Source organism: Excalfactoria chinensis, chromosome 1 (genome assembly GCF_039878825.1).
Source record: "Excalfactoria chinensis isolate bCotChi1 chromosome 1, bCotChi1.hap2, whole genome shotgun sequence".
Classification (NCBI taxonomy): domain Eukaryota; kingdom Metazoa; phylum Chordata; class Aves; order Galliformes; family Phasianidae; genus Excalfactoria; species Excalfactoria chinensis.
In genome coordinates this window covers 180,602,877-180,627,894 of record NC_092825.1, presented here as the reverse complement: position 1 = coordinate 180,627,894, position 25,018 = coordinate 180,602,877, and the positions used below count along the sequence as shown (strand labels likewise).

Sequence of the window (25,018 nt, the reverse complement as noted above, 5' to 3'; positions counted from 1 at the left end):
TCGTAGAGTCCAGGCTGCAAAAGACCTCGAGGACTCCCAGCTCCACCCCCAACCCATCCACACCGTGGTCACTAACCACATCCCTCCGTGCCACATCATCTCCAGGGCTCCTGAGCGAGGTGGTGCTGAGCGAGGGATGGTGACTCCACCACCTCCTGTGCAGCCTGTGCCACTGCATCGCTGCCCTTTGTGAGAAGAAATGTTTCCTAACCGTGGAATCAAGCAAGAGCTTGGGTTGGAAAGGATCATCTGGTTTCAACCCCGCTGCTGTAGGCTGGGGTGCCAAATAACACTGGCACTGTTACTCAGAAGAAGAGGCCAATCCCCGCCTCACCATAATCCCCTTTCAGGCAGTTGTGGAGAGCAGGAAGGCCTCCCCTGAGCCTCCTCTTCTGCAGACTGAACCATCCCAGTTCCCTCAGCTGCTCCCCATGAGACCCAGAAGGTGCTTCATTCCCGTCATAGCTGCACCGCCCTTCTCTGGACACACTGCAGGGCCTCGATGTCTTTCTTGGAACGAGGGGGGCGCTCCCAGAGCTGAAGCACAGGCCCTGTATCACAAGATGGTGGTCGCAGGGAGGAGGGCTGTGGGCTCCTCAGGCCGTGCTTCTGGCTTGGGCTGGAGTGGCTCAGGGTGCCCAGGGATGTGTCACCTCCAGCCATGGCAGGATGTGCTCAGCACTGCTATAGGACATGGCTGATAAGAGCTGTGAGACGTCCCAGATCCGCTCTGTGAGCTGGGATGAGCTCCAGAGGTCCCTGGCAGCCCAGCACAGTGTCCCCAGGCAGGTGTCACCCCAGGGTGGGATGTGGCTGATAAGAGGCAGGTGGCCACGGGGCGGTCACTGTCCTCACATGGCCACCATGGATGGGAGGAGCAGGGACAGGCGCGCCTTCCATTTTCACACTTAAAAACGGAGGCGAGGAGTGGATCGGAGTTAACAGGGGACAAACCATTCTGTATTTCATCATTAACTTTTATTTAATGAGATCGAACGATGGTTCCCCTTCCACACGTGGGCAGCTGAAAGGCCGCAGGCAGCCCCGTGGAGCTCTGAACCCAGCATCAGCTCAGCAGAAGCATCAGCGAATGGGATAGAAATCCTCCAGGAGCTCCCCTATTCTTTTCTTCTCTGCAAAAGGCAGCAAGAGGAGTCGGGGAAAAACCCTTATTGGATACTTGAGATCCATTCTGGAGTTGGGAACCACCTCCCCCCGGTGACCTGTCACTTCCAAAGGAAAAGCCTTTTGGTTACGGGTTACCAACCTGCTTCCTTAAAGTCTTCAGGGTGCCGCCGGACGTAATCGAGCAGCTCTCTGTCCAGTTTAGCGTGGACGTACTCGGCACGTTTAACAAGGAAATAGCCGGCGAACCACCCCACGGTGGCAAACAGGATCTGGCGGTGAACACCTGGAACAGGGAGGAGCCCCAAAGCGATGATCTGAAGCGTTGTTTTCTCCTTGCATGTCCCCCCCCCCCCCACAAACACCTCATTCCCCAACCTCTCAAATGCCTCCTCCTGGGTTCCCCCCTGTATCCCCTTAGCTCCCTCCTCACCTCAGCACCCCACTAAGTCCCCCCAATATCCTCCTTTTCAAAGCTCCCCCATCCCCCATGTCCCTCAGAGTCCCCTTAACACCCTCCAACATCCCTCTGATCCCCCCCAAATCTCACCCATACCCCTCTCGGACCCCCTACATCCCATACCCATATCCCTCACCTCAAGGCTCCCCCAATCCCTCTGAGTCTCCCCTAATCCGTCCACCCAAAAAGCCCCAAATCCCTCTCAGCCTCCTCAGACGATCCCCATAACTCTCACAGTAACCTCAGACCCCCCTCAGATCCCCCCCACAGCTCTGATTCCCCTCTCAGCCCTCCCACAGCCCTCTGAGCAACCCCATCAATCTCAGTCCCCTCCATCCCTCACCTCAGTACTCTGCCCTTCCACGTCCCTTCAAGTCCCCTCAGTCCCCCATAATAACTCTCTCACCTCTGAGTTTCCCCACTGCCCATATCTTTGAGTCCCCCAGATCTCTCACAAGTCCCCTCAGATCCCCACCACAACTCTCAGTCCCCCCAAGTTCCCCCTGTGTCCCTCAGGATCTCCTTCAAATCTGCCCCAAATTCACGAGTCCCCTAAAGTCTCATATCCCCCACTTCAGAGCTTTCATCTCTACCCCTCCAATATCCCCCCAGAGACCCTTCAGAATCCCTCTAATCCCCCTCATACCCCCCCCCAGTCTCTTAGACTGCTCCAAGGCACTCCCACATCCCACAAAGACCCCCCATATATCCCTCACAGTCCCCTCAATCCCTGTGGTCTCCCTCACAACTCCCCTCCAAGTCCCCTCATGATCCCAGTAGCCCCTCACTCAGGGCTCCCCACATCCCATATCCCCCCAGTATTGCTCCCAACACCCCAAGTCCCCTCACACCCCATCAGCCCCTCACCTCAGGGCTCCCCACACCCCCCATCCCTCACAGCCCCCTCAATTTCCCTCATATCTCCTCACATTCCCCCAATACCCCCTCAGAGCCCCCCCCATCCCCTCACCTCAGGCTGACACATCCCTTGTATTACCCTCAATCCTCCCAATATCCCCTTCACATTCTCCCCACCCCCCATCCCCTCACCTCAGGGCTTCCCATATCCCTCAGACCCCCTCAATCCCCCTCCCAACACCCCAAGTCCCCTCACACCCCATCAGCCCCTCACCTCAGGGCTCCCCACACCCCCCATCCCTCACAGCCTCCTTAATTCCCCCCAAATAACCTCATATTCCCCTCAGAGCCCCCCCCCATCCCCTCACCTCAGGTCTCCCCACATCCCATATCTCCGAATCCCCTCAGTCCCCCGCAGATCTCCTCACATCCCTCTCAGAGCCCCCTCAGGGTTCCCCACATCCCTCACAGTGCTCTCAATCCCCCCAGATCTCCTCACATTCCTTCAACATCCCTTCACAGCCTCCCCACCCCCCACCTCAGGGCTCCGCACAGCCCATATCCCCCATAACCCCCCCCCCAGTTTTCCTCCCAACACCACAAGTCCCCTCACGATCCCCTCAGCCCCGCACCTCAGGGCTCCCCCCCACACAAACCCCTCACCCGCTTTCAGGACAGGCCGCCTGGCGAAGCCGTTGTCCAGCAGGGCCGCCAACCAGCCGCTCAGCCCCAACCACACCGAGCCCTTGTTCACGATGGGCGGCGGCGGCAGCGAACGGGCCTCATCCGGGAGGAACGGCATGGCGGCGGCGGCGGCGCACAGAGGTGACCGCGCGGTGCGTTGCTGCCCGCGCTCCGCCGGCCGCGTAGCCCCGAACGCGAGTTCCGCCGCGCTCCGAGCGCAGAGCGGGGCGGGTCCGGCTGCGCTGCCGGGGAACAGCGGCGGGACGCCGGGATGGCAGCGCTGGGGGGTAGGGAACGTTTCTGCTCCATCAGAGCCGGGAGGGACAGGAGAGGTGGCGGTGGTCCCGGCCACACAGTGCAGGCCTTGTGGTACAGAGACCCTCCAAAAACATCAAGAAAGGCTCAGAAGAAAAATAGCAAACAAAAATATCGAGTCTTTATTAACACATTCCCACAGCACGCAGCAACAATGCTCAGCTCTACGCAGCAACGACCTATTGTACCTCAGTATAAACAGAATGACGAGTTACAAAGAGCAATGTGAAAGTCAGGTTTTGCTCAGGACGGAAGGCTGGAGCTCTCACAGTCAGTACAAAGTTCTTTGTATTACGCTGCATCTCGCTGTGCCATGTCACTGCGATGAGCGTCTCCAAGCAGAGGTATCGTGGTTGGACAGTACAGAAGTGCTGGAAGAACCTTCCCTCATGAAGACAGAACACATTCAGCCATTGGTAAGACAGCGTTTGTCCTTCTGACAACCCCTCACAGTGCTTGATAACCTCAAAGGGATAAACCTGGGATGGAGCCCGGCCACGTGATGTTATTCAGCCTTCTGTCTAACAGGAGTTCTTTCGGATAAGACAGAGACATAAAGTTTCAGCCACACATACGTGATACCCAGAGCACAGTAAACGGAGGTCAGCAACAGGGGGACAAAAGGAAACCGCAGTTTCCAGGGGGTCAGAGGAAATACAATCTCACAGAAGATTTCCAAAGGCACCAGCTGGATGAGGTAGATCGTTTCAAGCCAGTTAAGGAGAGGCTTCTCCCTCCTGTCAAAAAGGATGAGGAAAAAGAGAAGTGTCAAAACACTCACTAAAAATGACCTAACAACTGCCCCCTCCCCACAAGCCTTATGTAATGAGTATGAATGTGTCTGTTGCAGAGGGCACTGGTTGCAGAGGCAACCATTTGTTGAGGTTGTAGAGGCATGCCATTCATCACCTGCCCCTTATAAACATGGAAGTACTGAGCACCACTATTAAGCACAGCAGTGTTTTTAAACACTGGCACCCTGGTAAGCACTCAAACAGAATTAAATCCTAACAAGGATTGTTGTACCTTTGTGCTTTACCAGCACATCCGAGGAGGTTGGGATTTACTCTCTGAGAGCAATTGGATGGTTGTCTGTTCAAACATAACAGAGATGTCCTATAGAACTTAAGCCCTTCCTCCTGAGAAAGGAGGCATCACTGGAACACTAAACTCTTCAGCATCAGCTTGCTGTGCTGTTCATCTCTCTCCTGTGATGACAGTTTCCCTGTAAGAGAAGTGGTTTCATTCTTTGTTTTAAAACAAAGTCTGTTTTTATTACCTGTACAGAGATTTCAGTGAAGAGAAGCTATAAACGCTGAACAGCAGCATAAGCAGGATTTTAATTGGAAGTTCTGAAATACAAAAGAACACAACACACGTTTAAAATAAACTCTTAAGAAGCTTATGCCACCTACACTGCAGCATCCTGAAGTGCTAGCATTCAAGATTGCGTTGCCCATATAAATTACTCTACCCAAGCTGAGCAAAATGATTTATAGCTCAGGATACAAAAGGATAGGCATATATACTTACCAAATAACATACCAAGCGTTACAACACAATGAATGCACACTGAACACAATTAGAACTACAACATATGGCAGCACAAACAAATTTTTGCTGGCAAAACGTACAGAATTACTGGCAAGTTTCAAACAGATGAGGGACTGCTATCCAGGCTGTGCACTGGGTAAGAGTGAGTTAATAGAGAGTGCAGAGGAAGTTTCTAATATCTCAAAGCAACTGCCTCTCTACTGCAAACAAACAGCATCACCTGACCAAAAGAATAGCATCTGGATTCAAACTCTATCAGACCTACAGCCAATCACTGTACCAGTCACTGTACCATTGTACCAGTCACTGTACCATTGTCATAGCCCTGCTTATTTCACTTAAACCTTAGTACATCTGATTAATCAAAGGCAGGGTGAAGAAGGCTGGAATAGCATCCACTTACAAGAACAAGTCTATCCCCACCCATACTGATTTATTTGATGCTGCTGCAGGGATTTTATTTAATTAACTGATAGCACTAAGCAGTAGTCAGCTGGAAAAGTCAGCTGGAAAACAGCCTTCTAGGTTTGTAGTCACCAACTGTCTTTGTCTCTTTCACTTGGCATGGTTATATGTTATACAAAGGGAAGTTTCACCACCTGCAACATAGTGAGGGGGAACAAATGCTGGCTACAATGACTTCCCATCTCTTTCAATCTGAAGTCTAAGGCTCTTCTGCAGTATTGTCTACCTTTCTAAGGCACAAGTCTCCTGCAATTTTCAGCTTAGAACAAAATAATCCAAAGAAAACACTTTACCTGGTGCCGTGAACAGCAATGGAAAAAGTGAGAAATGCCCTGTGGTTGTCAGAATCAGGTAAATGCCAGCATCCTTCGCTCTCTGAACAGACAGCAAGCTAAAATTGACACAAATTTGTGTTACTCAGTCTTTTAGTAAATTCAGCAAAACACTACAAGCCACAAAAAGAGAATGAGTCACATAGAATTCCATAGTACCCCAGTCCTCCCAGATTCAAACCTGTGATGGAATGTCTTGTTTCCAAGCCAGTCAGCCTGCAGGAGAAAATTCAACAAGGAAACCCCACCACAGCAAACCCATATCTTCCTTTCCCCAGTATTTCCAGTATTGCAATGCAGTTGTGCCCAGTTACAAACAACACTGCACAAGTAACAATATATTCCAATTGTACTGATGTTCACATATCAAAACTGGCACTGGGTTAGGATCCTCTTTCGAGCATCCCTCAGCAAGTGGCAGCAGGCTCAGTTTGGCCAACAACCACATAGGGAACTCACCTTAAAGGCAGAATAGCAAGGAGAATTGCTTTTTCATGCACGTGCCAGCCAAACATAAAGGAGCTCAACGCACAAAGAACAAGGCACTGAAGAAAGCCTCTGGGCCCTTGAGGTTTAAACCAAAGACAGAAAACAGAGGGCTAGAAACAACAGGCAAAAACAGGACTTCAGTGAAGTTTTGCAGTTCTGAATGCAAGCCACTGTCCAAAAGCTTCTCAACATTACATAACTATGATTATATAGCACACGAATCATATAGTCCTGGAGGTACAGAATCTATTTTGATGCAGATTCTGGATGTAGAACTTGAACAATTCAGTGTGCTTTTTCCCTTATTGCCGTATATTATTAAGAAACTCTAAATGCACAGGCAACTGTGTCATCTGTGTTGCAACAATCTCTTTCGAACCTAGGCTGCTAAACTCTTGATATAGAAGTTACTGCCTACAGGTGTTGAAACAAAGCATTCCAGTTAAAGGCTCACACAGGTTTCCATTAGAGTTGAACTCTGTAGGCAGGTAATTATTGAACCTTCAATTCTTTCCTTGTCATGTGAAGAACATCATGTTTACATGTAGGTCACACTGTCAGGAACACAGCGAGCTGCCCACGCCATCCCATCAGTACCTCTGTTCAAATCCTACTTCAGCTGCCTTCTATCACACGACACGCAGAGTGGGTTCCATGCAAGACTGCCTTTCATCTCTTAACTGTTCTAGAGCCACAGATCATAATCTTACCCACACTTGAATAATATTGCATATAAAAACGATATCAACTCCATATTTACCCTAATAATTTATTATAAATAATTTAATAAAATGTGGTTTTGCTTCGGGATGAAAATTTATGCAAAGTGCACGTTAATAAAACAAAAACCACTGGGGACAAAACACAGATTGGCAAAGCCATTATTTCTTCTTACCAATATTGATATGAAAGTACAGATTAACGTTGCCAGGGGAGTCACAGAAGGAAGGACAGTATGCTGAAATTCTTGAACCAGCCCTCCTGTCATTGAGGCTTTAGGGATTTTTGTGGGATCAAGGAAGTTATACTTCAAGCCTGAAAACAAGCAAAGTACAAACTGGTATTCATAAAGAAAACAAAGCAGCTGCAGAACTGAAATAAAACCAAACCGTTCTGTAGAACAGGACTGAAATATATGGCTAAGATTGCTTTGTTTTAAAAAAGCATAAGAGAGGGTAGATTGATTTCTGATCTCTCATTGGAAACAGGACAAGGAATGAGTTACGTGGATCATCAGCTGATTTCAGGCAACCTGAAAAAGCAATTTGCTACCCAGCATGGGGAAGGAGGACTAAAATTCCATGAGCTCTACCTTCAAAGAAGAACCAAGTAGCAAGATTTGCATACTGTACCAACAACTGTGAGTGCTTTATCCACAGCACTGTACAAAGCCCAGAAGTTAGGGGCCCAATAAGCATGGCAGAGGCCTCGCTTGAAAGGAAAGAGGCGTGAAATCACTTGAGGCAGCTGACCCTACAGGAAAGAAAAAGAAGAGAAGAAATTATATGCAACATAGTTCACATTTTTATACATTCTTCTAACAGTAGAGGTGAATAGCAGGTGGGTTATTACCAGTACTATGAAGGGGCCCAATGAAAGGGCAGAAACAAGACAGACAATCAATCCCAGAAGGGTTACACGAAGAAAGCTAAAACTCCTCCACTTCACGGATCCATCTATAAGAAGCAAACAGATTATGAATGCAGTTATTGTAGCAGGTGGAGAGGCAGACAAAACATCCCACGCTATGAGTGAACTGCCAGCACTAACTACAAGTACAAAGCCCTTGATATCAATATATTCAGTTGTTTCCTGAATCTTTTAGTAAATTCAAGGTATGCAAAGCAATTTGTTGGGCATATTCACAGAGGCGAGAACCAGCCAGTAGTGCTTTTATTTTGTTCTATATTTAAGCACAGAGAGGGCAATACACCTCTTTGGGTTAAAAGGAGGCTTGCATTCTTCAATAACCTATGCCCATTTACTTTTTTTCACATGGCAGCTCCTATATTATATAGCCTTTTGTTTTTCCCATTTAAAGAAAGGCACCTTCTTTGTTTCATGTGAGGAATATAAAATTCTTTTTACTTTTAAAATAAACAGAAAGGAACCTCAAAGATTCCCTACTCTGTTCACCATAAGAACCTTCATCTGACCCACAGCCATCCTGTTCCAATGGCACCAGCATGTGTTCTACCTTCCTCATGTCCCACTAAACACAATCCCACCAAAAAGTGAGTGCAGAAAACCCCAGCTTACCTGCATTACTTGCAGTAAAACAATAGGATCGCAGCAAATAAATGCCATATGCTGGGGCCACATACAAGTAGATGTGTTTGAAATGCAGAAGAACAGCAAAAAGAAGAGCACCTTCCAGGTATCTCTTCTAAAGGAAAAAGAACAGAAGAAACAAAAAATGCACACTTTTCTTCTTGTTCTCCCTGCATACAAACATCAAATAGTCCCACAGCATACTCCTGACATTTATCAAAAGCGTATCAACAAATGAATTTTCACTCCAAATTACAAACAATATTGTTATGTGTAATCAGTGCAGACAAGGAAACCATATTGTCAGACAATAGTGAGATAGGCCTCACCACCCTGCAGCTTCTGATTTGTTTTCTAAGAACTGGTGATTTGGAGATGAGATGGCAGAAAACCACATCAGGTTGCTCAGGTGTAACAGAAACCAACTTTCTCACAGCAGACTGAAATGCTACAGCATCAGCAAGCAACTGCAGTGATAGTCAGGTTCTCCTCTTACCCTGAGACTCAAGAAATAATTAGATGCTCAACTCTGAGCCACTCCCATGCGCTACTCCTATTGAAACTAAACGAGGTAAACTGATGTACCTAAAAGAAATAAGCAAAAATAATAGTAATTAAGAAACAACAACAAAGAGCAACTTAAGTTTACCTGACATAGCCGGACAACGGAGAGAAGCATCAGGCCAAACAAATAGCCATTGTACTGAAAGTGAATATCTGAACTTGAGTCAGGAAAGGAATAAAGGAAGTTTTTTCCACAACTATCAGTTTTCTGGACAGGCTCAAACATATAATCAAACTCAAACTAAAACGGAACTCAAATCAGGAAAGCAGCCTTAAATACACTCCAGGTAGACACAAAGCTATTCCTAATCTTAATTAAGTACACAAGGTCTACTAAACTTAGAGTGTTATTGGAATGCAAGGAAACATAGTAATTTGACTGCTTATGTGACATGAAACAAGCATCACAAAACAAATAAGAGGTCAATTCTCCACTTCCTGAATATTTAAGTATAAGTCTCTACCTCACACTGGTTAATGGATGGAGAAAGCAGTCTTCACTTATCACCTACCACCTGTAAGCATGCAACTCAGACAAGGACAGGGGAGGACAGAACTAGCCCTGTCCACAGTAAGGAATGACTGCTGCTTTTTCCTGATCACTCTTTAGCTAGATCAATGAACATTATGCCTGACTGACAGCAATTGGACTTCCCACAGTTATTTTTATATCCAAGGTTGAAAACACCTTGATATCTCCCACACAGCATTAACCAGCTCCATAATAATCCCACTCATGGCTTTTTAATGAGTTAAAATAAAAAGATCACCAACACAAATAACTCATTTGGTTTGGAAGGATACGATCCACAATTAACAGCCCAAAGTTCCACATGAGCAGAACGGCAAGAATAAAGGTTGGTTTTTCCAGAATATCCTTTGCAGCTCGCTTCCCATTTACACATCTGCAGCATCTGAACAATAAAAAAAAGGAAGGTCTTAATTGAAACAACTAATGAAACCCTTGTTACTTTATGAAGCTGAAAACTGCACTTAGACTGTCAATTCTTTATAGCATTTCAGGTCATCACCCCTGACCTTTAGTTCTCCCTCTCTCACCAATACCAGCAGCCTGCCGAGCAAAAATATCTCACAATTTCTCGTATGAAGTGATACAGTTGACATGTGTGTTGAAGTTAAGGTTAGGTCAGATTGAAAACAATTGTGATCAATTTGGGAGCTATGAGAGACAGTCCAGAGGAGGGCCACAAAGATGATCAGAGGACTGGAGCACCTCCCCTACAAAGGCAGGCTGAGGGAGATGCGATTGTTTAGCCTGGAGAAGAAAAGGCTGCAGTGTGACTTCATTGCAGCCTTTCAGTACGTAAAGGGAGCGTACAAACAGGAGGGGAGTCAGATCTTTGAAAGGGGAGATAACAGCAGGACAAGAGGAAATGGTTTTAAGTTGAAGGAGGGAAGACTGAGCTTGGATGTCAGGGGGAAGTTCTTTACTATGCAATGAGGTGCTGGAACAGCTGCCCAGAGAGGCTGTGGATGCCCCGTCCATCCCTGGAGGTGATCAAGGCCAGGTCCGATGGGGCTCTGGGCAGCCTGGGCTGGTATTAAGTGTGGAGGTTGCTGGCCCTGCCTGTGGTGGGGGGTTGGAGCTTTGTGATCCTTGAGGTCCCTTCCAAACAAAGCCATTCTACGATTTATGCCGTATTGCTTTTGGTAGCACCATTCTTCTTGCTTGTAAAGGCAAGGCAAACTAAAAATATAATCTTGTTACATAACACTTGGAATAGACCAAAACCACAAGAGTGACTTAGAATCTTTGCTCATATTGGCACTTCATCGCAAGTTTCTTTCATGCCTTTACTCCTTAGGAGCAGAGCAACAGTAAAAAAACACAACAGTTGTGCTTACCCAAGTGGATCCACAACCCCTGCAAAGAGACCCCAGTGACAGAAACAAAACATCAAGAGTGGGTGAAAGGCTCCTGATACCTTAATATGTAAAGGACCAATCACACGTACAGCTACAGCATTGCCAAGAAAAACAAAAGTTATCTTGCATTGAGCAGTAGGCTCCATATTTCTCCTTCAAAGCTAAAGCAGTTTTGCTGTTGTTCCATGTACAAACAATGTAGTCGTTACTCAGCCCCCCGTCCCTAAAATTAGAACATTAAGACTTACTCACGAACTGCATATATGAAGAGAACATCTGTAAAGATGACAGAAAATCTTTGGAAGAAGATGGTTGCAGGACTGGTGTAGTTTAGATTTTCAATAACCAACATCTTAGGGTCAAAGTACTTGGCAATATGTGATAATGCATATTCAAACCAAGCAAAAAAAGGTGGATAATCCAGGGTCCATTCTGAAGTTGCCTGGAGACAAAAATGAGATTAACCGATTTAATACAACTTGGGCTGTTTGCAGTCTCTCAAGTACAATCCATCACAATAAATCAGTTGATCATTTCATCTCAGTAGCCTCCATTTAACAGAGGGTACTTCACAACAAAGCGGCCAGCTGTCCAGTGCTGGACACGACTTCAGCCATTCTGCTGATATAGGAATAGGACACCCTTCCATTGGCAGAAGGTTAAATGTCATTTTGATAATCTCCACCTAACTCATATAGATAGAATCACCTGCTCCTTAAACTTCAACTAGGAATACTGCCAGCATTCAAAAAGATCAACAAAAAAAGTAGCTCACTGATTTCTTTTTGGCCTACAATAGAGGAATCACCAGCACAGTCTTGTTACATCTTCACTCTCAAACTAACCCTTCTACTTTATGGCCCATGACATTAGAGGTGGATATTAGTAGTATGACAGTAGAGAAGAGCCTGACAAAAGGGCACCTGCAGCAAAGGAGCTCCACTGAATTTCACCATGCAGGAAAAAAATGTACCCGCAGCCATCCATCAGTGCATGCTGAATGTTTATAGAGACCAAACAGATAAAGTCAGACTGCATGTGCAACCTTGTCCTAGCAACAATGCCATAATAGCAGGTGAGAAACAGCATGTCACCTCCACAGGTACAGACTTCTTACAAGCACAGCACAAAGGCTGTTGTTCATCAGTGGCAAAGATGCATAGCTAATGGTGGTGACTACGATGAAAAGTAGTGTTTTACAGCTGAGAATTTGCTCTATCAGACAGCAGCATCGTGCTTTTAAAACCTGTTGTGGTTTCCACTGTTGTGGAACCTGTTGTGGTGCCCCAGCCCTGGATGTGCTGAAGGCTACCATGGATGGAGCCATGGGCAGCCTGAGCTGGTGGGTGGCAACCACCATACAGCAACAAGATGGAGCTTGATGACATTTAGGGTCCCTTCCAACCTATTCCATTCTATGATTCAAATAAGCAGCATTACTTTCAAAGCGACCCTCATTCCTTCTGAAAAGGAAGAGTTTTCTCCTCTAGCATCAGACTGACACGACCAACAGACCTACAGTTACTTACAGCTAAGAATCCCAAGCCAAAGAACCAAACGTCACCCCAAACTTACTTCATAGTACCACCGAGACAGAGGCAAGTTGTGTGTGATGGCCAGCCAGTTCCGGTGCACTTCGAAGTCTGTGGAATGACTACAAAAGGTTTGGGTTAAGAGACACGTTTGCATATAAAGAAGAAACGTTTCAGAGTACGGCAGGAAAACCAAACCCGGGCAGTTACCAGAACCTGTACCAAGGACACACGCAGGTAACTATAGGGCAAGACGACCCATAGCTCAGGATTTTCTTACAATTAACTAAAGTTCCGGGGTTTTTTGTGACTTTTTCCAGAAGTAAATGTAATAATCCTCAAGAAAAAAAAAGCAAAAAAAAAGCTGATTTTTGAAAAACTGAAAAGAATAACCGCTTCAACATATCTCAAGAGCCTGAAAAGCAGGCAGAAGGAAGGCACGACGCCCTTTTATATGCGAAAAAAAGACAAGGAGACGGCACCACAACAGCTCAGGAACCACAGCCCTGAGAGAAACCAGGACGGCCGCCCCACCTCCCCAGTGGGAAAAGCCCACAGCTACTCCGTCCCCATGAGAGCTGAGAGGCCGTGCCGCTGCTCCCCAGCCCCGGGCACATCCTTACTACGTGGGGATGAGGAGACACTTGAGGAAGGAGACACCGAGCGCCAGAAAGCGAAACCAGCTCCAGCCGCCCGCCGCCATTGCGCGTCCCCGCTGACACCCCGCGCATGCGCAGCACAGACAGCGCAGCCCGCCCGCACGGTTTGAAGCACGCAGCCCCGCCTCGGCGCTGATTGCGCATGCGCAGTAGCGGCGCCCCGGCGGCTGTTGCTTCTGGTTTGGAGTCGCGTGTGGGGTAGAGGGAGGAAGGGGCGGTATCCAGAGGGACGTGGGCACGCTTGAGATGTGGGCCTGCATGAACTGAATGAGGTTCAACGAGGCCAAGCGGCACTGCTTTGCGCTTGGGTCTGGGTAATGCCAGCTGTGTGTACAGAACTCACTGAGAGCAGCCCTTCGGAGAAGGACTGGAGGGTTCTGGTGGAGGAAGAAGCTGGACATGAAGCCTGGAAGGCTGACATAGTGTGCTGGGCTGCATCAACAGAAGGCAAGGCAGGGAGTTGTCTCCCTCTTCTCTGTCACTGTGAGGCCCCATCTGGAGTACTGTAGCCTGGCACAAGAAGAATGCAGAGCTGTTGGAGTTAGTCCAGAGGAGGGCCACAAAGATGCTCATAGGTCCGGAGCACCTCGACAATAGGGCTGAGGGAGCCGGACTTGTTCAGCCTGGAGATGAGAAGGCTCCAGGGAGGCCTTGGTATGTCCTTATTGGAGGGGCCTGACTTTTTACATTGTCTGATAATGACAGGACAAGGGGGGATGGATTTAAACTAAAAGAGGAGAAATATATGCTAGTAGGAAGTTTACAGCTGCCCAGAGAGCTGTGGGTGCCCCATTCCTGTAGGTGCTCAAGGCCAGGCTGGCTGGGACCCTGAGCAGAGAAAGCTGGTGGGTGGCAACCAGCCCACGGCATGTTGGAACTGGATAATCTTTAAGGTCCCTTTCAACCTAAGCCATTCTGTGATTCCCTGGGCTGAAGAAACCAAGGGAACTCAGCAGCTCCTCATGCATCTTGCCCTGCTGAATTTGAGAGGTAATTGAATGTTGTGAGGTTATGTATGGTATTGGATGGTGTGGGGCTGGGCATGGGGTTGGCTCTTGTGGCTCTAGCAGTGAGGTTGGATGGTGGTAGACCTGACTGATGTGAGGTTGGGTGGAGTTGGGCCCAGGGGATGTAATGTTGGGTGATGAGGCCACAGTGAGGCTGTATGAATACATGAGGATTTGTTAAAAAATGTATCTTTTGAATCTCTGCATTGTAGGTGTTTGAAGACACGAATGGCATTGAGAATGGCTTGGATTATTGAAGAAGTACATCGATCTGGTCTCTTTTATATCAGCGATCATAATTTTTGTGAGTTTCCTATGATTCTTAGTCATGGAGACTTCTTGGTAAGCACTGCAGTGCTGTCCTAAGAGTAAAAACTCTTCAGTTCAGGAGACGTTGCTGCATGAAAATGTATGTCAGGCAGACCATCTACTGCTTCATTCACATTTTATTTATTGTCTTCTAAAACATATATTAGTAACAGCTCACAGAAGAATTACAGGTGGAGAAATACAACCAGATTTTTAATTGTGATATCCCACGGGTTGCCTGTGAGAGTGATAAGAAACAAACCCATCTTTTGACACCTTTCAAAAAGCATTCATTTGAAAGTATGGCTTTTTAGTGAATCAAGAACCAAGTTATGTTCAAGAAAAAAATCCAGCAGCTAGGAGTAGGAATAAGAAAATAAGTGGTGGGAGAACGGCAAGAGGAAAGGAATTATTCATTCCATGCAGCCATATAGCTTTTTTTTTTCTTTTTTGTTTTTCTGAATCCATAGCAAAACCATCCCTTTTATTATCCTGAGTGAATCTGAGAGCATGATCTGCACATTTATGCTCAATCCAGCCTTTCTCACACAGAATACCCGCGTGACTTTATGTACTAATTCACATACGAGACTTTTAATGGGAGGGTCACATATTAGCAGTGCTTATTGCCTGCGTGTTTCTGGCCAGCAGTGTGTGGATAAGGGAACCGTTACAGAACGACTCACCTACCAGGGCAGTTAAATATTTCCAAAAACACTGCAATTCTGAGCAGTGATGCCAAGTTCAAAGGTACGGGGTGAAAATGAAACTCTCACAAGAAATGGTCTTCATAACTTCTCCATTTATCTGTGAAGTGTCAGAAAGTCATAGATTTCTTTTACATGGTTCTTGGCGAGGGGTGAAGGCAGTATTTATTACTCCCTTGAACATTACATACAGGCCCCTCCAGCCTTTCATTTTCTAGAATGGGAGTCAGTCTGATTGACTGCAGAGGTTTATTTTCAGCAACCAAGTTAAAATATGAGCAACTACAGCAGTGCATATGTTTGGTGATTGAAAGCACATGCAAATTTAGCAAAGCTGTCTACTTCTGACATGCTACTGGAACTACTCTTGGCATGGTCAATATTTTAGTTGCATAATAGGAGATTAAAATTGAAGAGGACCAATGAGTCGTTCTAATTGCAGTCTTCCTCCATAACAAAATCTTTGTCTCCGTTTAAACCTTGCTTACCTTTTTCGTTTTCCTGAACAGCTCTCACATCTAGAGTCTCTCTGCTCTCCTTCTAAGTCCTGGATTTCTTGTTAACATAAGAATCCTTCCTAGTCTAACTTTCTACACCAACTTCTTTTATTCCCCTACCATCACCTGGAGGAACAAACACTCATCTCACTGTCTCCTAACGATTCTTAACAATGGTGGCATTCATCAGACATTTTAGTGTTTAGGCATAGTTTTGGTCCCTTCATTGTTATTGGATATTATTAGACAATTTAGAGATATGAAGCAAAAAAACTTGTAAGAGGAATCCATGAGTGGTTCTGTCTGGATTCCACTAGATGCTTTAGAATACTCTTTCTGTCATCTAAGAAATCACACTGTGCCATGTACATCCCCATGTCTGTAACTGCCATTACATTCAAGCTAGAAACTAATTTATCATCTGCCCTAACTCGGGTGTTTCTCTGTTCTGAAAATGGTTGATCTCTCTCTACCAGCATTTAGAAAATAAGAAGTCTGTTCCAAGAGAAAATATTCCACTCCAACAGTGAAATAATTTGTAGCTGTTACTGCTGATACATTTCAAGTGCTTTTCATGACTAAGCGATGGGGTTGTGATGTACACTAAGCACACAACATGGCTTTGTGCCTGTTCACTTTTCTTTAACCCAGGACAACTTGAGAACAAGAGTCATCAGTGTTGCTGACTGGTGACAGAAAAGCAAGTTATTTCCAGGGCTTTGAAACAGAAGGTAAACAAAAGCTTGCTATCTAGATAACAGGCAAAGAAATGCTTCGGAGAGAGAACATTCCTATAAACAGTCATTACAACATAACTCACAGAGTGCAAAATTAGGGTACAGCTATAAATTTAGCTTAGCATGTTGTTTGAAATAGCAGCTGTATTTATATAACATATGTTTGATTGCAGTCCCAGCTGATTCACTTACCATGTATTTGACATACTTGGTAGCAGGCAGAACTGCTGTGATGCTATACATAGTATCTCGTTCTCAAAGACATTTATTCTCCTCAACAATTTTGAAGTATTTGAAGCTTTTCTATTCTTCCCAAGGCCTGTTTTCATTGCTGTCTTTACACAGGCTGGAAATTCTTCATCTCTCTGCATATTAATAAATGACAGAGATTTGTGGTCAGTGATACTTTTGCCTACTTTCGTCACCTGAGCACAGACGAATGCAGATTCAAGTGGTCCACTGTTTGCATAACAAACTGATGGGTTTAAGCATTCCATCACAGACCTTACCCCTTTAAGCCCATTGCTCTTGGCCCTGGATAAACTCAAGCTAAGAGCAAAATAATTATTACAGATTTATTCATTTAGTCCTGACTTTCATGAACTGCTTTTACAAATCATTTAAATATACTCTCAAAGGGTACAGTTAAAAAAACTAGTACCATTGACATCCCCCAAAAGCTTTTATCATACGTTCAGCAAAGGCTTATCTGTTTGAAGGCATAGATCTGATGAAAAAGAGTTCATGGATGGTATTTTACCAATCATCATCATAACATCTGCATAGATGACAACTATGAATGTCCAATTGACTGGCAATCTCTCAGCAGAAACAAGATTCACATCTGTGTTGCTCTGCTTTGTCAGTGGCATGCCGCATCTCCTGGAGTATATTACTCCTGCTTCATAGTTCAGGGCAGGAATGGGGAAAAGAGAGTTCTTCCCAATGCAACTAAAGGCAGAAAAGTTGAAAGTTGAAATCTGGCCACAGCACCCTGCTTTTAATCCTCAAAATTCACAAAAAGTGGCTATGCTTAATGGTTTTTTGGGCTTCAATCCCAGTAGGGCCTAACAACATGCTCTCACTTCCACCATTGTACTGGTGAGTCTTGCACCAAGGTAGACAGGGAAGGAGATTTATAACAGGCTGCCAATAGCTACAGAATGAGCATTTTTGCTATCAGCATGCTGATTTGTGTTATTCCTGCAATACAGCTTGGGACAGTGGGAATATATTTATCTCACAGTTTTTTTAGAACAGTATTAATGAGGTTTTTTTGCTTCTCATGGATCAGCTTAACATAACAACCGCCCAGCTGCTTTGGGAAAAGAAAGAACAAGAGCAATATTGAGCTTTGCGGCTCTGTGCTAAGAAGCAATAAAATTATAAACACTAAAGTTGGTTATTGCAGTTTCCCTTCTATCTCACGTGAGGGAATGGGAAATGTTCTGGAGGGTCTTTCATGCACATGTAGCAATCTGACTAGGGAAAGACAGCTAAGATACTTTTAAAAATAATTAGCTGAAGAATTAACCACCTTGAATGTGGCAAAAGTGGTATCTTGAACTAACATGCAGCTAGGGGACTATGATCTTCATCAGAGCAAGGATCAGGCTTTTAGGAAAGGGCTTGATCGTTGTCATCACCCCTTGTTTTGCAGTGCTTTATCTCTGACAACTGGACTCTTAAAGCCAAGCAGGAAGGTAAAATGATGCAGTCTGATATTTCACAGTGGTGTAAAATAAAATGGCTCATTGTATATTGGTAGAAAAACTGAGCCTCTAGTTTTGTAACTAAAAGTAGTACAGACAGTGATGGAAAAGTAGTCCTTTAAGATGGCATCCACCCTACCTAAAGGCCCTCCCATAAGGTCCAGACACTGCTGAAGGGAGACTTCCCAAGAGAAGGTCATGTCCTGTCAGAAGAAACCCAACCATTCAGACAATATTTGGGAACGTCTTCCCTCTAAATCTGTTCGTCACCTCAGCGAGTGTTTCTGGGAGCATCCTTGAGACAAAGAGAAAGAAAAGGAGTAGTTGTCTTGGATGCCTTTGTAATGAAAATGTCAGGGTTTAAGAGCATCCAAAGCAAAGTTCCCCAACAGACACAATCTTCTCAGTTTGTAAAAACATCTTTCTCTCTGTTACAGCTTTCTTGGTTATTCCCAGAGTCAGTCATATCAACCATGGCTTCCCTGAAATCAGAACACAGCAGTGGTTTCCTCACAGGGCTCGGGAAAAAAACTAAGTCATCTTCAGATGGCGACAGAACAGACAGGATCCTCTACTCACTGGCAATGTGCACCATCTTTTACAGCTAGATTCAGTGTGCCCATGTGGAGAGGCATCTTCTCCACTAATCGGAACAGGCTTCTTGGATCCTCTGTCCAGGTGATATGGCAAAGACAAGGAAAATGTATCCTGGACTGTCTTCTGCTGCACTGTGGCTCCGTGGCTTCTTTCAGCACACCTGATCTCACTGTATCTCCGTGGCTTCCTTCACCACATCTGATCTCCAGACACTTTCCAAACCTTGATAACTGAACATTCCCATCAACCGTACGTTACAGGTTAAGCATCATTCCCATTTTTCATTGGGAAAATGTAGTAAGAAGATAAGTGATTTTCCCCACAGTTGTACGGCAGGTTAGAGGTGGAGGCTGAGACAGAATCAATCCTTAATTCAGGTGCTAGACAATATTCCTTCTATTTAGAATACAGACATATTCTGAAAGACTGTATCGGTAAATGCGTTAAAGGAAAATCATCTTCCTGTTAGTGACTCTTAATCCAGGTAAGCATGATTCTGAATTAGGCTGTAAGTGTGTTTAAAAGGGAAACACTTAACCTGTGTTATCTCCATGATGGCATCATAAGAAGAAAAACATTCCTACTTGTATCGAATTAGGCGAATAATCTTATTATTCATGAAATCTGAAGTATGTGGATGAGAAGAATCTATGCAGAAACCATCGCTCACGGCTATTTTTAGCATTTCTTCCACAAATACCTGGAAACTATTGATTTGCTTATTATCTGGCACCACCCAGAGTCTCTTTAAGTTCTGCTTCGTGTACTCCTCTTCGGGAAGACCTTCCACACTTGCAACCCAATCTAAGGTCAAATGGTTGGGGTCTTGCAGGTAGCTGGATATTGAAGAGAGGTTTCCGTTGAAGCAATAGTAAAGTTTGGAACCAAGAAGCTTCAGGAACAGACACGAAGTGGAGAAGATGTGAGCGCTGAACACTTCCATGTTGGAGGAAGACAGGCTGTAGATCTGGGGTGCTTCTCGAACGGTGAAGTGAACAGTCTGGGTCTTCTGATCGAGACTGATGTTGAGCATGGCGTTCTTCTCTGCTTTAGAAAGCTCCACCTCCTTCTCCTGCAAGGCCTCAATCAGAGGCTGAATTTGATAGAAATCTGCCTCCCGTCGAAGTAAGCCCATTTCCTGAAAGTCTTCGGGGAGGTCCAGGTGAGAAGTTCTCAAGAAGTTCAGGATATAGCGGAAGATTTTTCCATCTCTGTCAATAAAGCAGTTGCCTTGGCTGTCCTTCTTGGTTGGCATCTTCCCACTAAACATGGCCCCCAGCATGGAGTCTGGAAAGCTCGTCAAGGTGGACAGAGAGGTGGTATAAAGCTTTCCTCCAACATTGAGCGTGATGGGTTCTGACATGATGAAAAAGTCACGATGCTGCGACTAATTCTAAAAAAAATAATAATAAAAAAATGAAAACATCCAGCATAGTTGAAAAGGTTAAACTACAGGGAAAAGGGTTTCTGTATATATACGCATAACTACATGGCAATAATTTATCTTTTGGAATTAGAAATGGGGAAATATTCTTGGAGTCTGTATCATGAGAATAAGCATCTCTTCTCCTAATAGTCCTTATCGGGGCTTTGTGTCATTCAGTTTACTGCCAGAAATCATGAGTCTTCCATAGCTTTACAGTCATGCTAAATGTGAAATCTCTCTCACAGGTGCTTAGAGCAGAAAATGACTGACTTCCAGAGTTGTATCCCGGACTCAACCATTCTCATCTCCCTCATGAACATGGGGAAAATAAGGGCAGGATAAGAACCAGACACATCCCAACACCTTCCATGACATCTCAAGGTTTAATTAAAGCTGCTGTTGCAACAGAATCCCCAAACACACATTGGTGTGCAGTCATCTTTGCAGTTCCATTCAGTAAAAAATAAGCACACCAAGCTTTCTCCTTCCAATGTGCTTTACCTTAGAAAACACCTCTTAATTAATTGGGACCGTATCCTTAGTTGACATAGCTTCTGTGTAGCTCCTCTGCAGTCAGCTGAGACAAACTGAGGATGTGTTTTTATGATGCAGTTAAGCATCACTGCTTCTGGAAACAACACACCTCCCTTTGCCCTCTATCACACTTCCCTTATCTCTTAAATCATCTCTGGCACTTACCTGACCCAACAATGAACCTGTTTAGAGATCAACCTGTCTCATTTTCTATTCAGAATACACTTCTGTTACATCTTGGAACCAGGGCTGGTGCAAAGGAAGAGGAGGGAGGCACTCTTCTATTGCAAACCAGCTTAGCTGTACTGAGAAGCTGTGCTCTCATTCCTGTTAGCTGAAGACCTGCAAATATGGCTGCTCCGTTACACATCTGTTTCTCCTTGCTCACTGAATCCAAACCCATCAACAGCTCATTCCCAGATTTACTGTTGGCAACTGACTAAAAACAACAGGAAGCCCATCAGTGCTTGCAGAGATACACGGTAGCTCGCATTATTAGCTATGGTCATTTCACAGAAAGCAGATCAACAGCTCTCTTAAAATTAAGTTTACATGCAGGCATTTTCCTAACTGCTTATAGGTTAATCATAGACAAGATAACACTATTATCAGTTTCATAGTCACAGCAGAATACAGACTGGAAGAACATCAACTTGTGCTGTAATACTGATTCCTTTATGGCTGCTAAAACCCAAATAATGGTGGTAATGGCACCCTAGAACAACTGCACCTTTAAAAAGCAAGCCCATTTTGCTACGAAAAACTCATCCACACTAAATCAGCTAATGAACGAGTTGAAGGAGAATCTTTATTTCACTTCTAGTTTAACATTCCCCTCCCTTCTTTAGCCTGCGTTAGCCCTTAGCACACTGTGTGTATGTCAGTGCATAGTAATGAAGGGAAATAATCAACTCTAAATCCTCTGAGTGCTTTGCCTGTGTTAAGTCTTAGCCCGCTGTAACCAATACAACTGACAAAGGTACACACACAGACCAACGCAGCACCCCCTCCATCCCAGACCAAAGACCATCCTTGTTACTAAGCTCAGCCAAAAACACTCAAACACTCTGGAAAAAAACAACTTGTTTCAGTGCTGAACTCCTTATCCGTTCTCAGCTCATTTTCCATTCTTGAAGGCTTCTACCCAATTTAGAGTCAAGAGCTGTTTAAGCTAGTCATGTATAGGCTTCAATTGATCTTATACTGTGGTACGAGTGGCAAGTGTTTCCCCTAAGAAATTGCAATATGCCTGTGAAAGTGTTTCTGCAAACACAATCTGACACCAAACCAGCCCCAAATGGATTTAAGTTTCATATAAGAACAGAAGCATCTCCCTGCAGATAATGCAAGCTGTAGAAGCAACACTGACAATGACCCCAAAAGCCATGCTCGTTTCTTCCCTCCTCTGCTGTTGCAGACTCAGTGACCCATTTTGTTTCTTTCTGTTCTTTCTTCACAGGTCATGTTTTCAGATTACTGAGCCCAAGCCTGCTCATCTGCACCACCGCAGGTTTTTCAGGTTCTCTGCCAGCCTTGGCCACCTGCAGGGAGATGTTCCATTCCTTTGGTTGCCATCTGAAGGCCACTGGATGTTCCAGAAGTTCAGTGGTAAGATGCAGGCTTTCATTTCAAACTCAGTACTCTCATAAGTTAATTCTGATCCAGAAACATGGATGCAGGTGGCTACGGCCTGCAGTCACCAGTAGAAGTATAAATAGGGCAATGGTTCTTGGAAGTAGAGAATTACAGCAAAGACTTCTGTGTAGCTGCTCCCAAAGCAGTACTTAAAGTCCATTCAGATTAGATCACCTTGAGATTTAATCTGAGACCTGAAGATGTGAATTTGGCCAATGAGCACCGGAATTATGTGCTTTTAGATTGAAAACCAGTACACCTGAACACCAAGTTATGTCTGTATTCAAATGTATTTGGACACAGATCACTCTGAAAGCACATAATCGTAACACTAGATTACAGCCGTGAAACAGTGCGAAATGAGAAAAGCCACTCATTTTCACTTACTGACATCTTCACATAGTTATAGCTACCACTTCGGCACCTCCCTTATCTGCAGCACTTCCTCTGTTCAATAATTTTAAATGTAAAATAGCTTTGGATAAGCTAATTTCCCCTCTTCTGCATCCATCACATTTTAAAATGCTTTAATTAGCTAACAAATAAAATCCTGCATCTATTATTTAACTGAGTGCCTTTTTTCACCCAACTTGGCACAAAACCCACCAGTGTGTGGTGGGCATCCAGAAATGCATCATTTGTGATGTGCCTCTGTAAGGAAAAATGGCACAAATATTGCTAAGTCTTAAGCACTCTGAAAAATGAGCGCAGCCCTGGCTGAGCCTTTTTAGGCAGAAAGAGGAGGTTGATATAAGCCCTAAAGTTATTAGCATATGTAGTTTTAGAAAAGAAACCAACAACCAAAACACAAGGACCTTATCCTTAAGAAATAGATGTGTGTGTATATATATACATATATATATATAAAGTAGAAGAAAGGTCATTTTTTAATGTGAGCCTTTCTGTTGCTTATCCAGATCAAAATTGTTAATTTTGATCATTCCCATTAAAAACAATCTACCCCAAAACAACAGTTCAGCGAAACGTGGAAGAGACTGCATGTCCATTTCTGTTAAAGAGTCTCACTGAAGCTTTGAAGAAAGCTGTCTCTGCATTAAGAAAATGAAGCTAATACTAGTTTAGCCAAAGCTGTAATTACTGGCAGGGCAGAGAAAAGATATGAAAGATACTTAAACAGAAAACAAAATGAAGTTTTTATTTGGGAGAATGTGCAGCAAAGCCTTGATTTCCTTGAGAAGTAAACATAAGCACAAACATTTATTGGGAGTGAGGAAGGAAAAGCAGCAGCAATTGGTCACAGGTACAGTGTCCCCTTCAGTACCCAAGCTATACAACACCCCTTCATCCCAAAACTTTGGAAACCCCAAGACAATGAACCACGCAGCTTGGTTAAGAAAGAGCTGTGGAGTAACAGCAAGCAGCAAAGCACACACACAGCAAAAGCAGGAGATGAATTATTCAGGTGGGCACAAGAAGGAGAGCCTAAGTGGCAATAACATTAAAGCAAGACAGGGACCATTTCTGCTAAGCATCAGGAGAAGGAGCCAGACTAAAAACCTCTCTGGCTTCTGAGCATTGCCCAGGAGAGCTGCTGAGAGCCACGGTGTCTGGATAAATGTCGAGTGGGTCTGTCCAGGTAATGCACCGTAGGAAGCAATTTTGCATTATGAGCAGCCCAACTGATTACAGCTAAAAAAGGAGGGATGGGGAAAAAAGTATCCGAGCACCTGTGTGGTTGTGAGAGACTTTAGGTAGAGTCTGATCAGAGAAGATGGTTGTTCCCAGCACTGGGCCCCAGCCTGCTTTGTTAGAGTACATTAATGTCACACAGATAATCAGCACAGTGCTCCATTGGTGCTGGGCTCTGTTCCCAGCTCCCAACAATTGCTTTACTCCAGCACATCTGACTACAGCAGAGCACTTTGGTTTGAGGTAAAAAATACCAGTTTCCACAAGAAACCCCTATAAAAATGGTCATTAAGCTGGAAAATCTGGGTCTGGGCACAGGTGGAGGCAGCAGACCTATAGCACTTGGCTATGGCCGTATCTGGAGAGACATTTTGTCCCAGCCCCTTCTCAAAGGGATGGTTTTGCAGAGGAAAAAGATCATTAGCTGGAAATTTGTATTATGGGCCCTACAGCAAAGGCAGCTTGATGTCCAGAAGTCATGACAGGAGAAAAAAAAATACATAAGCACAGCCTATGGAGGGTGGACATAAAATAGAAGGTATTTAGAAAAGAAAAAAAATCAATTAAAAACCTCAGTTCAGTGTTTCCATAGTGAGAGTCAGTGGGCAGGCATCACGTGAGAGCTGGGTTTAAAAAGAAGGATTTGGGACAAAACGTGTTGTGACAAGGTGCTTAACCCCCCCTCACTGTACCACTGATGCACACTCACCAATCCCAGCTCTGCAATGTAGACTCTACAAACTGCATGCTTCCTTATAACAATCCCATAGAGGAAAAAAACCCCATGTTTTCCCACGGCTGCAAGATGGAAGTCTATCCCACCTCATTCTGGACACTCGGCTGAGGCATCACAGTGCTCTGTCAGTGAGCTGCAGGAGAGGACTCCAACTCCCAGCAGGCACAGGGCAGGAAATGCCAGCTCACCCCTCCTTACAGGAAGCATCTCTATCGATCTGCTGCCTGTGGCAGTGCCAGGCAACAGTGACTTGGATTTCATTTCCTAACCGTGCTG

The 25,018-nt window shown here is 44.9% G+C and overlaps 3 protein-coding genes across 7 annotated transcripts in view; all 3 read right to left on the bottom strand.

Annotated features, from left to right (window-relative positions):
• Positions 1 to 956: 956 nt before the first annotated feature.
• Positions 957 to 3,346, bottom strand: NDUFC2 (NADH:ubiquinone oxidoreductase subunit C2). The gene is made up of 3 exons (XM_072352302.1): positions 3,107 to 3,346; positions 1,268 to 1,411; positions 957 to 1,133 (listed from the first exon to the last, which is right to left on the bottom strand). The coding sequence occupies exons 1-3, from the start codon at positions 3,243 to 3,245 to the stop codon at positions 1,084 to 1,086; spliced, it is 333 nt and encodes a 110-aa protein (XP_072208403.1). The 5' UTR covers positions 3,246 to 3,346; the 3' UTR covers positions 957 to 1,083.
• A 196-nt stretch (positions 3,347 to 3,542) lies between these two features.
• ALG8 (ALG8 alpha-1,3-glucosyltransferase) lies at positions 3,543 to 13,339 on the bottom strand. Of its 4 annotated transcripts, none has more exons than XM_072339312.1 (13): positions 13,161 to 13,339; positions 12,580 to 12,670; positions 11,253 to 11,446; positions 9,922 to 10,031; positions 9,203 to 9,270; positions 8,542 to 8,668; positions 7,855 to 7,958; positions 7,635 to 7,755; positions 7,178 to 7,317; positions 6,253 to 6,392; positions 5,755 to 5,852; positions 4,722 to 4,794; positions 3,543 to 4,179 (listed from the first exon to the last, which is right to left on the bottom strand). In XM_072339312.1, the coding sequence occupies exons 1-13, from the start codon at positions 13,337 to 13,339 to the stop codon at positions 3,948 to 3,950; spliced, it is 1,677 nt and encodes a 558-aa protein (XP_072195413.1). In that variant the 3' UTR covers positions 3,543 to 3,947. The 4 variants fall into 4 exon arrangements, with proteins under 4 accessions (XP_072195413.1, XP_072195399.1, XP_072195420.1 ...); XM_072339298.1 differs by having other exon boundaries at positions 12,580 to 12,658; positions 13,160 to 13,286; XM_072339319.1 differs by having other exon boundaries at positions 3,825 to 4,179; positions 6,253 to 6,358; positions 7,178 to 7,276; positions 12,580 to 12,658; positions 13,160 to 13,286.
• A 1,291-nt stretch (positions 13,340 to 14,630) lies between these two features.
• The window catches only part of KCTD21 (potassium channel tetramerization domain containing 21), an 11,594-nt gene continuing 1,206 nt past the window's right edge, over positions 14,631 to 25,018 (bottom strand). The window contains exons 2-3 of one of the 2 annotated variants that reach the window (XR_011902643.1): positions 18,304 to 20,154; positions 14,631 to 18,245 (exon numbers count right to left, since the gene is read on the bottom strand). Coding sequence is in view for 1 of the 2 variants with exons in the window: in XM_072326975.1 (XP_072183076.1) it covers positions 19,342 to 20,124 (783 nt within the window). In the remaining variant the exon portion in view is untranslated. Of the gene's footprint in view, positions 20,155 to 25,018 lie in introns of both variants that reach the window. The other variant, XM_072326975.1, reaches the window with a different exon arrangement.

Coding starts and splice junctions, on each gene's coding strand:
- NDUFC2 (XM_072352302.1), bottom strand. CDS start 3,245: ATGCCGTTCCTCCCGGATGAGGCCCGTTCGCTGCCGCCGCCGCCCATC. Junction 1,412..3,106: donor GCGGCCTGTCCTGAAAGCGG/GTGAGGGGTTTG, acceptor TCCCTGTTCCAG/GTGTTCACCGCCAGATCCTG. Junction 1,134..1,267: donor TGAAGACTTTAAGGAAGCAG/GTTGGTAACCCG, acceptor TGCCTTTTGCAG/AGAAGAAAAGAATAGGGGAG.
- ALG8 (XM_072339312.1), bottom strand. CDS start 13,339: ATGCGCAATCAGCGCCGAGGCGGGGCTGCGTGCTTCAAACCGTGCGGG. Junction 7,318..7,634: donor TAAAGCACTCACAGTTGTTG/GTACAGTATGCA, acceptor GCTTGTTTTCAG/GCTTGAAGTATAACTTCCTT. Junction 4,795..5,754: donor ATTGCTGTTCACGGCACCAG/GTAAAGTGTTTT, acceptor TTTGTATTTCAG/AACTTCCAATTAAAATCCTG.